General features: G+C 41.0%; 1 protein-coding gene across 5 annotated transcripts in view; it reads right to left on the bottom strand.

Annotated features, from left to right (window-relative positions):
• ANKRD44 (ankyrin repeat domain 44) overlaps positions 1 to 19,096 on the bottom strand; it is a 327,806-nt gene that overhangs the window by 204,314 nt on the left and 104,396 nt on the right. For 3 of the 5 annotated variants that reach the window (XM_047870045.1, XM_047870049.1, XM_047870050.1), the window contains exon 2: positions 4,516 to 4,599. In XM_047870045.1, the coding sequence (XP_047726001.1) occupies positions 4,516 to 4,599 (84 nt within the window). Of the gene's footprint in view, positions 1 to 4,515; positions 4,603 to 9,610; positions 9,765 to 12,968; positions 12,979 to 19,096 lie in introns of those variants that run through there. The other 2 variants (XM_047870046.1, XM_047870047.1) reach the window with 2 other exon arrangements.

Here is a 19,096-nt window from a genome sequence, read left to right as displayed (position 1 = left end):
AGAAATGCCACAAACCATTAGCAAGGTCAGCTCAGGGCACATGAGAGGAGACTGGGGCCATGTGCTACAATTAGTCTCCTTTAGAACCACTTAGAACCACCAGTCTAGTGGTCTTTCAGGGAGCTTACTACTTATTATTAAGTCAGCTCATTATTTCTTCGGACAGCTCTGTCCATTAAGTTATTTTTTCTATTTCGAGCTGTATATCCATTCGGTAGCTTACAACCACCGACATAATGGTAAGTCTAGTTCCATTTTAACTTGACAGCATTTGAACTATTTGAGGCCTCAAATTCTCCTGTTCTTCCCAGGTCTAAAACATCACCAGCTTCTTCAGCCCCTCCTCACATGGCATGGTTCCCTCCTGGTCTTTACCACTCACCAATGACAGGCACTAATTATCTCTGTACCGATTCCAGCATGGCACAGTGGAACTGTCTGTTGGTGTCACGTTGTCATAGCATAATCCTAAAAATGACTGTATTACATTCAAATTTGGTTTTCAGGCTCTATGCATTCATTTTGATTTCAGATGCTCTACTTTGAATTCTAGCTCAATTTGTTAGTCTGATAAAGCCTTCTAAAAATCTTTCTAGTTGTCGACTACATGTGGGTCAATTTAAATGAATTTCTCAGAGTGTACAACTTGCCTTCCCACATTTCCTGACCCTGGCATGCCACCAGCCAGAGAATCCACAAAAAGGACTTCCTGGTCCTTCAGTGGCTCCTCAAATCCATCTACAGATTTGCAATCTTACAAACAAAACTTTTAATCTTACAACTGAGACCTGAGGGACACTAACCAAGCCAGACACTATTTGACAATGTACCCCCTTCATTGGCAGATAGGAAAAACAGGCCACCACAAATTGGCTTAACATAACTAATAAAGCAAGGTTTAGTCATTCACTCAACATGTGCTCCAAGGACTGAAGTAGGAAATTGAGGAAAAGAGAATGAATGACACAGCAACCATGTCATCAAGCTCACAGTCTCTTAAAACTAAATAGCTCAAGTAAAGTGATCAGTGAGGGACAAGGAGCTATGGGAGGTGAGAGAAGAGGTAGGTTTCTTTGACTGGGTTGGGAGGTGGCAGAAAAGGCAGCAAAAAGGAAACGAGAATTAGGACAACTCAATGGAAGAAGCAATAGGTCTGGAAAGGCAGACGGGATGGGAACAGTGGAGAAATGAGAAAACAAATACCAATGGGTTGAATAACTTTGTTCAGTTCACACATAGAGTCCATGAATACTGCCAGTGGGAAATCAAGATAGGAAAAACACAGAGAGGCAAAGCTGAATGAGACTGCTTCCCATATCAGGAGCCCCTAATCAAGGGATATTCATACCAAAGAACAGGGGACCAATCAAAAGACACAGGAAGGTGGGAAAGAAAAAAGGCAAAAAAAAAAAAAATCAGAACCTAGGACAAAAAAGAAAATTTAAGTGAATAAATACGGTAAAGAGAGAAAAGCAAAGGGTGAGAAGAGAAGAAGACAAATATTGTCCTCCCACTAACAGGAGGCGCCTCCGTTATTTATTTCCCTTCCTTGCCATTTAAATGTACTGGTTAGTGGCCTCTCTTCCCTCCTGAAGTAAAGCTGCAGACTTAGATCCCTAATCCTTATTTGTCTTCCATCTCCATATGCCCTTCCTTCATTAACAATCACTCTCCCTAAACTGCCTAATCCACCCCTAGAAAAACAGTCAACACGACTGATCCCCAAGCAGTGTTGGCCAAAGAAAAGCATGGCATTAAGAGAACAACTCACTGTCTCCAACGTACCTGATAAGAGAGCAGGGAATCAACTGAGGTTCTTTACACTCACCCGAGGGAAGGGAAAGGGGGATATGAAGAGAGGGTCTACAGAAGTGACAATGGAGGAAAGGGACCAGGACACAAGGAGCCACACCATCACTGGAAGGAGGTCAGGCATTCATTCATTTATTGCTCTTCCTCCCTCTACCCCACCCTTCCCTGATGCAGGTCATCCAAAAGCCCACACACACAACCTCCACAACAGCATCCCTTCGGTGTCAATTTGCCACATCACTTCATCAGTCCCTCATGATTAACCCAGACCCCTAACAGTGTCCTGCATTTTCCCTTTCAAAATATATGTCAATAAGATTCCACATTTGTTGGCTTCTCTGCCATGTCACAAGCCCATGAGGGAGAGAGCAATCTCACTGCTATATCCCTAGCACTCAGCACTGGGTCTGAACTCAGTCAGTTACTGTTGAATGAGTAAGGCACCGCAAAGACAAGTAAGTGTTATCCCTTGAGTTCCCTAAAATTCTGTAGTACCAAAAATTGATGTGGCCAAGATTGCTAACTATTCATGTTTTCCAACCTTTTGGGACACAGCTATACTAATTTCCCAACCTCCCTTGTGGTTCAGTGCAGCATGGGACTGAGTTCTGGTCAATGGGCTGTGTGCTCAAGTGATAATGCCACTTCCAAGATCACCCATAAGAATCGTCCTGTGCTTTGCCTCCATGCTCTTTTTTCCCTTCTGACTGGCTGGACTGAAGATGAATCCCTTGGGTGACCTTGGAAGCTACGTGTTGATACCTAGGACCCTCTGTGGAAAAGAGCCACCTCTCTGATCTGTTCATAAGAGAACTAAACTTCTCTCATATCTGAGCAATTATATATTTCTAAATATATGTGTTACAGCAGTTAACCTATCTAATTCAGCAGTCTATGTGTTACAGCAGTTAACCTATCTAATTCAGTAACACAATTAGGTTACAACTGAAGTTAAGCCTTCTTAACCTTTAACAGCCAGCAAGTGTTTGCCACTTTCCGAAGGAGAAATAAAGGCCATTCAGAGGACAGTGCAACCTTTCTTGATATGAACAGAAGCTTGGTTTGCCCATAATCATCAGGAAAAGATAGTAACTAACCTTGCCTTGGGCTTGCCTGGGCTTGGGCGAGAGCCACAAAATAGGCTAGGCAAATTCCGGTGATGTCAGAACACTGGACAGTCAGCTTGCTGGCCTCGGCTCCTCTCAGAAGGATGGGTCACGCCCCATAGGCTCTGGACAAATGCCTGACTGCCTTCTCAAGTAGTTCGGCCCTGGCCTCATCGGTGCTTACCTTGCAAAATGTCATAAAACATTGCCCTGTTGTTTTCAGTGCCAGCTGGGGAGAAGCTGCCAGCAGCTTTTTCAGAAAGCCACACCAATCTGCACTGCCACAGAACAAGGGCTGTACCAAATGACTCTCCCAAATGAAGCATTCAGCCAGCCGGACAGAGATTCGACCTCAGACATAATTCATTTCCCTGTGGCAAAGCTCTTCTTCTGCAGATGTGTTTGACTCTTTCTGTCGTTTCCACCTAACGCTAGAGACTTCAAAGAGAGCCCCTCTCCCTGATGGACTACAGCACTGAGGTAATTGACTTACATTAAGAGAATTAGTGGCATGGACTGCATGTAATTGCTTGTTCAATCTAGGTCTAGGAAACTATTACAAGGGTAAATCATTGACTAACTCTTTTCACTTTTCTTCATTGAAGCTTTGTTTATTTCAGGAACTTCCAGATCCAACCGTTCTGAATCTTCTGGGGGCCACAGACCCCTTTACAAATACTATGAAATGTCTTTACTCTTTCACAGAAAAAAATACACGTCCATAAGCGCACGCATGTATTACATATGATTCCAGGGTACCCGATTTACCCACTGGTCCCAGGTTCATGGACCCTCTAGTGCAGAGGTCAGCATACTTCCCCTCTGAACAGCCAGATAGTAAATATCTTTGACCTTCTGGGCCACGTACAGTCTCTGTCATCAATTACTACCCAACTCTGCTGCTACAGTGTGAAAGCCGTCATGGCTGTGCCCCAAGAGAACTTGATTTATAGACATGGAAATCTGAATATCATATAATCTTCGTGTGTCACAAATGATTGTTCTTCTTTTCATTTCTTCCCCCAGCCATTTAAAAAATGAAAACCATTCTTAGCTGGTAGCCTGTACAAAAATAGGTGATGAACCATAGTTTGTCAATCCCTGTGGCAGAGCATGGGTTCTGGATGTAAAAATATGTCTTTATTTTTACTAACTTCCGATGGAAATTTCACATTTCCTTCCATTGTGAATGTAGGAAGCAATTCTCAGTAGTGTCAACAGTAACTGTGACTTGGTCACCAGCAGAAACCACAGGTATGTTCCTACCACATTAGAGTGGTCACAGACAACACAAAATATTGATCACGCTCCTCACTATTCTTCAATTATGCTCATTATTAGATCTTCCATTGTCTCTTGCTATTTAAATGTACTGACAGAGAAGCACATATATTATTCTATCACAGATTTGATATTGAATATTTTGATAACTGTATTTGCATATGACTGACTTCCATTCTAACCATATATATTTTATTTTGTGGACTTAAAAAGAGAATTCTGAGCAGCAGCCCAGAGCTCTCACCAGATACCAAAGAGGTCCATAGTACAGAAAGGTTAAGAGGGCCTGAGCAGGCAAAACCATAGCATCTCTTACCAGAGCATTCACGTCTTCGGTTTTGTGGATGAGCATCCGTATCTCCTCTGGATCACCGCTGAAGATTGCTTGGACCAGGGGTGGCTGTAAACACAGGAGAATTTGAATTAGAACTATACTTAAACACATTTAACTGCATTCAGATGCAGATGGCTATAAGAGGCGTTCCCCAAAAGTTTATTCAACAATAATCAATTGGCAGACAAAGATGAATATGGCTCAGACTCACCCACACTAGAAGTCTGGTGGGGGAGGTAGCTGCATAGAGAAATAACTATAATGCAATTTGAAAGCCGTAACAGATAGTCACATCCAACCTGGGGCTATGAGTATGACATGAAAATCACCCATAATTGAAGACGTCCTTGAAACACACTTAAATTACCCAGCAAGGAAATTACCAAATCTGCAGTTTTGAGCATACAGTCCCCTATAGTTCCCGACCTCTCATTAGACAATGTACCCTGGTTACCCTCAGACAATTCCATTTCTAGAGGATGTTAATGGCCATGTTTCTGGCCTCGTGAACACTTCTTTTCAATGTTTGGAAAGCCTTTGAAATCATTCTCAAACGCTTCCCAGAGCTTAGCCAACACTAAAGGCACTGAGTGTTTCAGATGTGATTATATCCCTACTACCCATTCAAAGTAAGTGGTATAATGGTGGGGTGGGGATCATGAAGGGGGATATTACTGAGCACTTATTATTGAACTCACCCACATTAAACAAGACCTGACATAGAGAAAAGGGATTTATAAAGAGTGATGGAAACAGAACTGAAAGAGAAACTTGCTCTGCTTGGAGGGCAGGTAGGATGAAGAGAAGAGTATATCTAGAAAAGCTTCATGGAAGGCACTATAATGAACGAGCATGAGTTTGCAAACCGGGAAGGAAAGACATTCCAGGCCCAGGGATCAGGGTGTGCAAAGGTGTGCACATGCAAAGAACCTGATATCTTAGAAATGCTGCCATCAATCTGGTGACCAGAGAGTGGGTAAAAGAAGAAAAGTGGTGTGCTCTGGGGTTGAGGTTGGGCTCGCCCCACGTGAAAAAGAATCCTGTTCAAAGCCAGCTCCACCACTTGCCAGCCATGTGCTGAGCCCACATCCCGTGTGTAACCTGGGGGTGAGCATGATCTTTGCTGTCCAAGCCCTCATAGGATTGCTATTAGGAACAAATGAGATAATACATGGAAAACCCTCTGTAACCATACTACCCTACACGAATAACAGATGTTCTTACTAATAAATGCTTGGGGCACCTGGGTAGCTCAGTTGGTTAAGCATGTGACTCTTGATGTAGGCTCAGTGATGATCTCACGGTTCATGAGATCGAGCCTCTCATTGGATCCTGCGATGACAGCATGAAGCCTGCTTGGGATTCTCTCTCTCTCTCTCTCTCTCTCTCTCTCTCTCTCTCTCTCTGCTTCTCCCTTTCTCTCTCTCAAAATAAATAAATATTTTTAAACAAGAAATGCTTAACAACGCTACTGTAGAATATCTGACCATTATTTTTAAACTTTAAAAACTTTGGCAATTACATATTCTCTCTCTCTCTCTCTCTCTCTCTCTCACACACACACACACACACACACACACACACACACACACACACCTCTTTCGGAAATACTTCACAGTAGTTCATGTCAGCAATAAGATGACAGCAGTTCCCCAGATGTGTCTGGCCATAAGAGTTATCTGAGATGCTTGTTAAAACAATATTCCAAGATCCCTTCCTTGGAGATTCTGACTTAGTCTATCTGGGGTGGAAACATGTGAATCTACTTTTAATAAAATGCTCACTTAACTCTTAGAACACTGGCCTAAGGTGAAATCATCAGCATCATCTGCCTCAACGTCTCCCTGTGCTATCTAAATGAGCATCCCAGTCCTCATTACCGCTATAAATTTTCTTTTCTCTTTTGCTACCCTCCTGTTGCCTTTCTTACAGGTTCTGGTGGTGTTTTGTGTTATTGGGGGGAGGCAATAATATAAGTATTATCAGTAGAATATAGTAAGACTCCTTGAGGAAACACTATATTTAAAAAAATTTTTTAATGTTTATTTTTTGAGAGAGAGACAGAGACAGAGTGTGAGTGGGGGAGGGGCAGACAGAGAGGGAGACACAGAATCTGAAGCAGGCTTCAAGCGCTGAGCTGTCAGCACAAAGCCCAATGCGGGACTCTAACCCACGAACCTTAAAGTCATGACCTGAGCCAAAGTCTGATGCTTAACTAACTGAGCCACCCAGGCTCCCCAAAAGAAACACTATATTTAAAATGTCAAGTTACAGATAAGTATTTCAATATGCCAGGAATTTTTCCACAGTTTTTCCCCTGCTATAAAAGTTTCCAGCAAGTGGACAGATAGATGTATCCTTCTTTTGTCCCAAATACCCTCAATTCCACCTTCTTGCTAAGGTAAATGATTCAAAGATAGTTTCTTAAATTGCCGACAATTAAGTAACTGGAAAGAAGTCTTGAAAAGATAGCAAGTTTTCTATCAGTTTGGTGTTAGCTGGTTGATCTGCCCAAAGACGAGGAGATCCATCCACTTGCTTGCTGACCACTGCTAACCAAGTCTCCAGCTCAGTTGCCCCACGGCAAGGACCCTATTTCATATAAAACAGTCAGACACAAACTCAGGATTTCAACAACAATGCTAAATCTTGTTTATCTGTTCTATAATTCTCTGTCTGCTGTGCTCATAGTCAAATGCTTGTGTGCAATTTTCTGTCTTTCTGAACCTGAAGAGAAAACAAATAAGAAACCTAACAGCCATATGACTTAGATGACAAGCAGGGGCAGAGTCTGACAAGACTTTAGTGTTAAATCAACAGTGATCAATTAACAGGTTAGAACCAACCCATCCCCATAAACTATCTATCACTGGTCACTTCAAGGAAACAGCTAGTTAAGCAAAGCCTCAGGTCACTCATGAGAGCCAGGAATGCACATAGGTTTTTTGTTGTTTCAGTGCTCACACTTCTCAAGAAAGACAAGAGCTCCAAGCTAGGGCGGGAATCCCAAGGAAAGCCTCCCTGACAAAGCTGCCAGACAAGGATGCCAGCACAGTCCTTCATCAGGGAGCTCCCCAAACACCTCCAGGACCAGTCACTGAGGCTGTTTTGAAGGGTGTCATCAATGCACAGAATTCCCAGCAGAGAATGGCGTGTACACCCGCCCTACACCTCTGGGCCTGGCTCTGCTAAAAGCTGCTTTACAGAGTATTGTCAATGCACAGAATTTCTAGCATCCATTCGAAAGAAGCAACTCTTCCAGTGCTGCAGTCACATGTATACATACATATACACACATGTACATGCATACATTCGCACATATACATACATAACATATCTACACTGATGCATGTATATACAGAGATACGTGTTGATTCACATACAAATCCCTCACACTGCCTGTGGAAGGGAAAAGTTCCTGTTCCCCAAAGCCCAAAGTCTTGCTGGATGGACATCTCTAGCCCCAGTGGGGCCATATCCACTGTGACATCACTGTCTTCACAACTGGGAATCTGAGCATCATGTGATTCCAAATCAGAACTTCATAGGTACATGCTGTGTTAGTCAGAAGCTGTGTGTTTGCTTAGATGTAATTCTTGAACTAAATTACTGTGGTTCTTGAGCAAATAGCATTGAAAAAAAACCCAAAAACATTATGAGCGTGTGTGTGTGTGTGTGTGTGTGTGTGTGTGTGTGTGTGTGTGTGTTTCTCCAGCCTCTCAAATAAGGCAGCCCGGAGAGCACTCTGGCATTCCTTTTTGATGGGATTTTTAATCCAATCCTGCTGTTTTATTTTTCCCTAGGTAAACACTTACCCTGAGAATATTTGGAAAAAATACACATCTAAATACTATCTCCATTACATGATCTTAAGAAAGGGGGAATACCCTAAATATTTTTGCTCATAAGTATCAAGTATTTATACTCTATTGACCAGTAATTTGGCAATCACTATATCTGTTGTAGTGTTACCCTTGACCTTGATAAGACTTAAGCAAAGTCTCACCTGCAAAAGGACAGAGTCCTAAGCCTTGGTATGTATTAGTATCTCTTTCGGACAATTCATACACTTCAACACTAGCATATACAAAATATTAGTGCTCTGTGTGCATTAGGGTGAGAAGCTGAATAAATATAAAGTCATAACAAGGGTCAAACTTGGGAAAAACAAATAGTGGCAGGAAAAAAGGGGATTCTGATGCCATGAAACCATTAGCTATCATAACCTAAAAAAAAAGTAAATGCTTTTTTAAAAAATATTTATTTGTTTTGAAAGGGAACGTGTGAGCGGGGGAGGGGCAGAGAGAGAGACGGAGACAGAGAATCCCAAGCAGTCTCCATGCTGTCAGCACAGAGCCCAATGATGGGCTCGATCCCATGACCCATGAGATCATGACCTAAGCTGAAATCAAGAGTCAGACACTTAACCAACTGAACTACCCAGGTGCCCCCAAAAAACAAAATTCTTGAGAGGTATGCAATAAGTTCAGTGTCAATTACTAAAATTCCCTCAGCATGTGTAGCAAGTGTATACTGACGGTGATTTGTCATGTGCTGTGGATACTGGCACAGTACCACACGTAGATTCAGAAGGCAGAAGCATACCTCCTGGGCCTACTTTACCAATGGCGCAAGTGGGATTCAATATTCAGATGGGACCTGTCCTTGTCTTCTAACATCCCCAACTATCAGCACCCTACCACTACTACCAGAAGTGTAGACAGCTGCCATCTAGAAATGACCATCTGCCAGGCTGATGACATTGGACCCCTCTAAGACAGAAGTCAGAGCAGAAAGATCCCTTGGATTTAGCAGCCATTTAAAATCATGCAGCTTACCTTGCCAACACTAGGAACTGAAAAGTCATCATAAAAAGCTACTATCTCTACCCACATCCCCTATCAGCCCATCCAATGCAATATTTTTTATTTTATTGTCAGCCTTCAAAAATAAATTGGGAAAATACTTGATTTCCAAAAATAAGACGCTACATCCAAAGTGTATTGATAACAGTATTTCCAAACTTTGAAGTAGAGTTACAATTCCACTAGGGGGAGCAAGATGGTTAATTTGTTACCTGGGAGATAACAGTAACTGTTCAGGTTGTGCAATTAAGACAAGGTAGCTGGAAGATCCACTTTGTCAAGACCTAAGAGAACTCAAGCTTCCGAGAGAGAGAGAGAGAGAGAGAGAGAGAGAGAGAGAGAGAGAGAAAGAGAGAGAGAGCACTCAGTAAAGAGTAAACACATGCTATGCACATACCAAAACAAAAAACAAAAAAAGCTTTCCTATTGATCCCTGAGGGTCCAGGTTTAGGAAACCATAATGCAATCTAAAACTCAGGAGTTAAAGTATCATTTTCATCACTTAAAAACTCAATTCAACTATTCTTCAATTCCACTTTTAAAAAGTACTACTAGAAGTATCAGACAAGCAATTAAAGAGTAAAGCCCATCGTGGGTTTTATGAAGAGAGTGTAGCTGCTTTAGAGTACCTGCTCTGTCTTGTAACGAGATTGTAGGTCCCCCCTCCCAAATCCCTAATGAAACCACCAATTGGATTTTTGCTAAAACCCTGTATAGTGTACTTCACATTCCCTTTGTTGGAGCCGCATGTTCTTTACTAATGAATTGGCTTTGGAAGACATGCAGGGTGATAGAAGCTGTCACGTAGCATCTGTGTAACTACTGTCAATGGTAAGAAGTCTAAGAAGATGCTCCAGCACTTTGATACAAATTCCTGGCATACTGCTTGTCTTTTTTTTGGTTAGACTGGGTAATGAACGATTCCACATCTGAAAGAAAACATCTTGCATTCTAATCAGGAGTGGATGTGGGGAATTAATCAATAGCCAAGAAGAAAAACAATGATATTCTTAAACATCTGTCCATACTTGAGTATTCTGAGTACAGTATGTCATTAAAGCAAGATAGGAGCATGTTATTAGTGGCTATTAGCTGATGCAGCAATAATCTAGCCATATGAAACCATCAACTTATATGAACATGCTGAAACACTTCATTAGGTAACAACTGGTTTTTCTATGAGGCAGTGCTTGCATTTTTACAAAAGGATAATAAAAATTTGTTCGAGTCACTAGATTTAATGGACAAAACTTGTTAGCTCTATTCATGTGGGTCCTGCTGTGTGATCTGCTGAAAGGATGCCATTAAGTGCTTCCTGAATATAGATCACTCCTTATTTGGGAAGAAGTTCACTCTATCACAGAAAAATAATGATGATCATAAAGTCAAAATCTGTTTCCCTTAAGAACTGTACAAAACATACTGAGTCCCCATAAACATTTTTTGAAAAGCAGGACTTCATATCTGAAAACGTCTCCTACAGGCTATGCTACAGAGTAAATGCCTATAATATTTCCAATTACCTATAATTATTATTAAAAACAAAAAGGACAAAATTCTAAGTATCAGTAATACCCTCTATGTAGCTATTTATTTACCCTATACTTACCAGAGAAGAACAATTACATCTAGTCAGAAAATGAAGAAATTATCTAACCTCCTCCAAAGCGAAAACAGTAATAGGTATGGACCAAGGGGTAGCTATTCAAGGGCCAATTACTCAGTCTTTAAAACATTCATCCTTTGTTGTACCTTCCTTTCCTGACATCCTCCATGGCTATTTCTCTACCCTTTAATACTGCTGATTAGCACCTTCACCAGAGGATAGCTCACCCAAGGAAAAAAGAAACCCAGGCATGTGAACTTTGCTACTAGTTAGTCGCAAAAGATTAAGTAAAAGGAAGTGATGAAACAACGTACCAGTTAAATTGAAATCTGGAGGCGATGTTGATCTTACAGACCTGAGATCTCTCTCTCTTTTTCTTCCACAGTAGGGAGATTACCATATGATATCATATTGACTTGGAATTAAATCCTAGCCATAATTTCGTCATTTATAAAATGGGGTTACCATAGCCATTTCATAAGACGTGTTTGAGAAATGGCCTAATATATGTAGACACGTAGTGTGCAGTCAGTTAAAATAGTGATTAGTGTTGCCATTGAATTGACAAGCTCAAAAACATTCATAGACAAGTATATTTATGTTCATCCTACAAAAGGAAAAATAAGGGATCTAAAGAGATTTCCCAAAAAATACAGAGCAAGTAAATCAAGTTAGGATCATAAGCCATTCATTCTACCTCTAGAGTAGATAGGCCCATCATACTGGGAGAGAAGCTTTTACAAGCCGGAGAGCAAAAATCCAGCTGAGCCTGACTTGGTCTTTGTTACACTGGGCAACCTCAAAAAATGTTGCACAACTTCTCTGTACTCCAAGGTCTGATCTATTGTGCCAAAATAATAGCAACTCACCTTAAAAAAACATCATCCCCCTTTGACTAATCAAAGGGTGCCACATGTTCATATCCATTGGATGGGACATGAAATCATAATTTCACTATTTAAGGTTACCATTAATGTGTACAGTTATACTTTTCCTTTACGATCTCCTGATGGTCATAAAGAGACTGATCCCCTGGTTGGAGCTCTCGGTGGGGGGCAGGGGGTGGAATGATTTACCTGGTAGTCGCAAAGTTGAGACTAGAATTTAGTTTTCCTGATTCTCCAGGATCATCACTTTCTCTCACATGTCATTTTAATAGAATACAATAGAATACAATATAGTATAATGAATATATAATAAATATATGTAATTCAGGATTCAAAATTCAGCCTTAGTTTCAGGGTACTTCCCATGGAGAATTATTATATACTTCATGGCTCACTAAGGAAAGATGTCACTATATATATACATATGTATGTATATATATATATATATATATATATATATATATATATATACATGTATATATATATATGTATACACACACACACACACATATATCGTTTCTATATATGTGTGTATATCTATACTCTGTATGCATGTACATAGTGACTATATATGTGTATATATTTCTAGATATAGTTACTCTCAACAAACCAACAATAAAACAATCTTGCCAAAAGATGCAAAACAAAGAGGTACAATATACTTTAAAGCAGGGGCTCAGTGCAAGTTTGAGTTAGGAACACAGAGAAGGTAGGTGTTAACCTAGATTTTGAAGAATTAACAAAGGAGTAATCCTTCTTCATGTTGAGTAATAGCCAATGAAGAGGTCTGGGTGGCTCAGTCGGTTGGGTGTCCGACTTCAGCTCAGGTCATAATCTCACAGCTAGTGAGTTCGAGCCCCGCGTCGGGCTCTGTGCTGACAGCTCAGAGCCCGGAGCCTGCTTCGGATTCTGTGTCTCCCTCTCTCTCTCTCTAACCTCCTCCACTCATGCTCTGTCTCTCTCTGTCTCAAAAATAAATAAACATTTAAAAAAATGTTTAAAAAGTTAAGTAAATTGGGGCACCTGGGTGGCTCAGTTGGTTGAGCGTCCGATTTCAGCTCAGGTCACAATCTTGCGGTCCGTGAGTTTGAGCCCCGCATCGGGCTCTGGGCTGATGGCTCGGAGCCTGGAGCCTGCTTCTGATTCTGTGTCTCCCTCTCTCTCTGCCCCTCCCCCGTTCATGCTCTGTCTCTCTCTGTCTCAAAAATAAATAAACGTTAAAAAAAAATTTTTTTTAAGTTAAGTAAATAACTGGGTGGGGGGAGCGTCGTGCCAGCAGAAGGAGTTTTAACCCAACCTTGAGGGGAAACAGGAACTAGGGTCTTGAGCAAGAGAACAGCACAGAGTTTTTGCAAACATTTAATCTATCCATTACATGCGCCAGGCATGGGAGAAAAGAAGGGAGCCAGAGAACCCAGTCAGAAGACTATTGCCACAATCTAAGGCATCACAGGAAAGAACTTTCCAATCTTCCTATGTCTCCCTCTCTGCTACTTACAGGGCCGTAGTGGAAACAACAGATACTGTTGTCAGTTCTTTGATGCCGCTCTATTCCTGGATGCAGGTTTGGCTCAGCATCTTGGCCACTTTCCTTCACTCTTTATATATAGCCCAAATCTGCTGCCCCTGAGACACTAATGTTTCCAGGTGAAATTGAGGTTACTTCCTCCAGTTCCTGGAACACTTCCATTTTTCCCCACAGAACCTCTGCTGAAGTCAGTTCTGTTTTGTCAGACTTGTCACTTGATCCCTGAATTTAAATCACAGCATTTCAAAAATAGGCCACTTCCATAAAGAGAAAAGCAAAACAAAACAAGGCAGGCATATTTTGCCAAATGCCATATTTTTATTGGGATTTGCTGCCAACCACCCACATCTTTTTTCAGTCTGTCTAACTTTCAAACAACTTGAGATCAAATCAAAACTTTAGCTAAGTTAATTTAATTAGTGTTCGGGAGTTAACTTTTAAAGAAAGTTAATTTAAACAAGAGCACAATGGATCCGAGAGGTTAGTTAATAGAAAATACTTAGATGAGTGTAATTTTAGTAAAATAGAAAAGAACAGCAATATCTTTCTACAACAGTTTCCTGTTTTGAAAAATTGTTACAGAGGTTTTGTTTCCTATCTTAGTTTTGGTTACATTCTTTGTATAACTCTATTTTCTAGCATATTGAATTCAGACGGTTTCAAAAATGAAGGGTGATTTGATAACGTTAATCAGTATAAGCTGTTTTAGTGATCTCTGTGGAAAAAAATTATACAGCCAGATGATTTTCAGGGTAATAAGTGTATTGAATGTAATTTCTTTGTTCAGATACAGAAAGTGGTTCTCCGTTTAGAATGGATCATACAACATTACTTTTTATTAATATCTGGTATGCATCTCCCTTATCATAATTAGGGCAATGATAAAATAGGATTCCCAAAGAAAAAATATGATAGAAGATGAGTTATAACTACAGTAACATTATCTCATGATCTAGAGTAATAATTTTTGAGGAATATTAGAAATTGGGAAGCTAAGCAAAGCAACTTAAAAGTAACAACGAGAAGCAGTGCCTGGGTGGCTCCGCTGGTTACGTGTCAGCCTCTTGAACTCTGCTCAGGTTGTGATCTCGTGGTTCGTGAGATCAAGCCCCGTGTCAGGCTCTGCACTGAGTGTGGAGCCTGCTTGGGATTCTCTCTCTCTGCCCCTTCCCCCGCTCATGCTCTCTCTCTCTCAAAATAAATAAATAAAGGCTTAAAAAAAATAACAGCAAAATCAATGCATAGAAATAAAAGGCACTCACCAGGAAGGTGGCAATTTCTTGAGAAATTAAGAGGGATAGAATGACCATATATGAGGTATAGAGATTAACTCAATCACATGAAGTCATTCATGATTCGGGCAAACTCCAAATTGGGTTTGTCTAAAATTTGTTAGAACCGGGATTCTTTCAAAGGCCACTTTTTGCCCAGTTAAGTCATTCTAAAGTTCATAAGAACTTCCCCTTAAGGATTCCCCTTAAACTTTCTCCTTCCTCTCCTTAGTTTTTTGTCTTTGAATTCCTTATGCGTTCCTTAGAAAGGGAGAAAACTGTCATACTCCACTGCCTCACCCCAGGGAGCCAGGTGAGAAATTAGGGAAATGTGTGAAACTGGGTCACCTTCCTGGCCCTGCCTATTCAAACCACTTGCAAATCTAAGGCACGGTGTTGACCAGCACCTCTATTAGTCTCTGCCTGAGATGACTGGAGGGTTCCCTTCTGCCCACAAGACCAGGAAAGTCTCACAAGGAATGCAAATCTATTAGGTATTCTGCCCATTTCCCCATCCAATGTCCTGGCAAGAGAAGGGCATTCAGTAACAGATACCAAAGGGAAATGATAAGGCAGCAGGAAGAGAGGAGTCCAAAAGGCTGAAAAACATTAGATAATATAAAATGGGAAATTTTGCAAAAAAAAAAAAAAAAAAAAAAAGGACAGTCACATCACACTTCCTTGCAGAAACACCAACCCAGTTCATTTTCCCTTTATTTCTCTACACAGCACCCTGCCATCAAGACATAAAAGTTATGGGTTTTTTTTTTAATTAATCTGGTATATTTCAGGCAACAACCACATTCAACTCAATCCAATAAATATAGATAAATATAGATTAAACCAGGGGCCTGCATGGCTCAGTCAGTTAAGTGTCTGACTCTTGGTTTCGGCTCAGGTCATGATCTCATGACCTGTGGGATCAAGACCCATATGGGGCTCTGCACTGGCAGTGCATAGCCTGCTTGGGATTCTCTCCCTCCCTCCCTCTCTGTCTCCCACCCCCACTTATGCTATCTCTGTCTCTCTCAGAATAAAGTTTTTAAATTTGTTTTAATGTTTTGATTTATTTTTGAGACAGAGAGAGACAGAGCATGAGCAGGGGAGGGGCAGAGACAGAGGGATACACAGAATCCGAAGCAAGCTCCAGGCTCTGAGCTGTCAGCACAGAGACCAACGTGGGGCTTGAACTCATGGACTGTGAGATCATGACCTAAGCCGAAGTCAGATGCTTAACTGACTGAACCACCCAGGAGCCCCATAAATAAACTTTTTTTTTAAATTTTTTTTTCAACGTTTATTTATTTTTGGGACAGAGAGAGAGCATGAACGGGCGAGGGGCAGAGAGAGAGGGAGACACAGAATCGGAAACAGGCTCCAGGCTCTGAGCCATCAGCCCAGAGCCTGACGCGGGGCTCGAACTCACAGACCGCGAGATCGTGACCTGGCTGAAGTCGGACGCTTAACCGACTGCGCCACCCAGGCGCCCCATAAATAAACTTTTTTTAAAAAGATTGATTAAACCTCAAAAATCTACTGAGCTTAAGAAATTTAGACACTGAGATGCTATAGTCAGTCTCCCCTTGAAAGAGTTACTGAGGTGTAGAATGAAATATATGAGTATATAACTTGGATGTAAGGGAAACAGCATAGAAGTACATGAAGAAGGGAGAGTGATCACATCTGGTGTCCTGAAAGATGCAGCCTTTGAAATGAATATTGAACCTTATAAAGGATTTAAATAGGAAGAAATAGAACGGGAAGTGAGTGCTCCTACCTCAGAGGAATGTGAGCAGATGCGGGAAGACCAAACATGCACAGGGACAGTTTCATTTGGCTGCAGCATGAGAGAAGGGAGGTGAACTGAGCAGCAGACAATGATCATATTACAGAAGGCTTTGAATGCCAGGCTAAGAAACTGAGACTCTCTTCTCTAGCACTGGGGAGCCATGCATGGTTTTTGAGCAGGAGAGTGACCTAAATGGTACGCTTCAGAACAATCTGTGGAAATAATGGCCTGCGTGATGAACTGGAATTAAAAACTAGAGTGATACAATAAGTTAGGTGACTTTAACAACAGTCTAGATGGGAGGTCCTGGGGATGGAGTGCCCCTCCATTGTGAGAGAAGCATTCTGCTGGTGGCCAAGATGCAGATCTAGAAAGTCAATGAACTATGCCCACCCTGAATGCAGCAAGAGCTAGCCCACTCAGGCATGGCTGTCTACATTCAGAAAGACTCTCACCAGCTTCCTCTGTGGGAGGCAGGGAGCCGCCCCAACCATCAGCCAAGGAGCACCGGAAGTTCTGCAGCATTTACTTTTTTTTTTACTTTTCCACTTGTGCAAGGCCCTCCCATTGCTTACTCGGTTCAGTTCTGCCCTAGGACAGGAAGCTCCCAGGGACCAAACGTCAGTTAGCATCCTGCATCTGAACAACCTGCTACTTCTCTCCCCACCCCACCACAGAAACCAGAACATCAGGGCTTTCGGTTTGGGTGCTACCTTTATAGTCTAGGTTTTGGTAAAAAGAAAACTTATCTTCATGTCATGAGCTGAAAACAGACAAAACTTAATCCACGTTATCTTTATTTCCCAATTCTAAAATTTAGTCAAGAAGATAAAACTCTTTTCTTTTTTCAATCATACAAAGTTTGAAAAACAGAAAGAAGTATTAGGGAAAGGGACTTTCTAATGCACGAAAACCTCTACCCATTTTCTCTTTCTCTTATGTTTGCAGGGTTTTAATCTTAGAAGTTGTCCCATTGCAACAATACAAAAACAAGGTAAAGAAAAAACTTAATAACCTCTCCTAATGTTAGCAGCCTAATGTGTATCCTTCCACATCTTATGTTCCTGCTGATATATAAAAATACAAGTATAGATGTAGGAGGTTACAATGTTATCACAAAAGTACAATTTACTCTTTCTTGCTATTTGTAAAATAATAATATATTGAGGCCATCCCCCAGGTCAGTAGTTACAGGATTAACACGTTTCTTTCAATAGCTATATCATATTCCATATCATGGATATGTCACAATGTATTTTATTATTCCCCTTTGGATGAACATTCAGGTTGTTTCTAGTTTGTGCTGCAACAAACCAGCTTCTGTCAGTGTCTATCCTCACCAGTGCATTTCACAGAAAAGTGCTACCAGAGCTGAAGGCGTTTTCTGAATACCTACTATACGCTGTTTTTATAAAATATACAATAGAAATGTGTGACATAGTCCCTTCCTCAGAGCATGCCAAATATAGCTGGGGACATAAGCCTAACCCACACAAAACAATTAAACTGTGCAAGACAGGACTGAACCGTGTTCCATACACTTTATGCAAATGGATGCCAGGTTTTCCTTCCACATGGCGACAGACTGGAGAGATAGCTCGGAGGTCCTTTTAGCCTTAACATTCTAGGGGCTTTCTTGGATTCAGGAAAGGGGGAAACAAGAAGAGCTAAGAAGTCAGTGGTCTGTGTGTGTTCAAGTCTGGCAGGACTTGAACAAGGCCAGAAAATGGTTTAGATCCATGGAGAAAAAAAAAATTGTATTTTGGAGTGACAAATGAGCCATCTTTACGACTTTAGACACATATATGCTTAGAGAATGACAATAAGCAGTTCCTTCTCCAAGTCAATGCAATTCCAAACAGCCTCTCTTATATTCTTCCCACCCCCACCCAGCCTCCACTTAAAGACATAGAAGAATCCAAAGCTTAACTGCCACAAAGCATTATACTAATGCAGATTTAAAATGCATTACTTCCAGCCAGCAAAAACTTAAAAATACTCTCCAAATTCCACCCCCCGCCGTCCTTCCCATGCCCAACCTACCCCTGCTAACACACACACACACACACACACACACACACACACACACACACACCACACTTTTTCTGTGCCCTTTAAACAACAGCAGTCATTTATAGTGTTCCTGTCCATCTGGAAAATAACACGAATAACATGGAATAAAGTAATAATAAAATCTGAGTGATTTAATTCAACCAAAACCTGAGTTTTTTTGAGAATCAAAAACTCTGTTAAAAAGGTTGGTATTGATAAACTAGCCACTACAGCATTGGTCTTTCACTCTACCTTGCAATGCTATGTTTGCAACCTACCAAGTCCATTTAAATATAAACCATGTTTAATGACATGTTTTACATTTCATCATACTGGAAATAGGATTTGAGAGCTCACTGTTTATGCCAGATATGTGTTATGCCTCAATAATGTATATAAGTAGCTCTATGAGAAAGTTCTGAAAATGAATTATGCATAAGAAATTAGGCATGTGTTTTTTATCTCAAAGATTTGAGATTTAAAAGTTGTATGTAATTTTTAGGGGCGCCTGGGTGGCTCAGTTGGTTGAGCATTGGGCTCCTGATTTCGGCTCAGGTCATGATTT

This window comes from Prionailurus viverrinus, chromosome C1 (assembly GCF_022837055.1).
Source record: "Prionailurus viverrinus isolate Anna chromosome C1, UM_Priviv_1.0, whole genome shotgun sequence".
In the NCBI taxonomy this organism is placed as follows: domain Eukaryota; kingdom Metazoa; phylum Chordata; class Mammalia; order Carnivora; family Felidae; genus Prionailurus; species Prionailurus viverrinus.
Note: the sequence above shows the minus strand (reverse complement) of the source record. Positions and strands in the feature narration are given on the sequence as shown.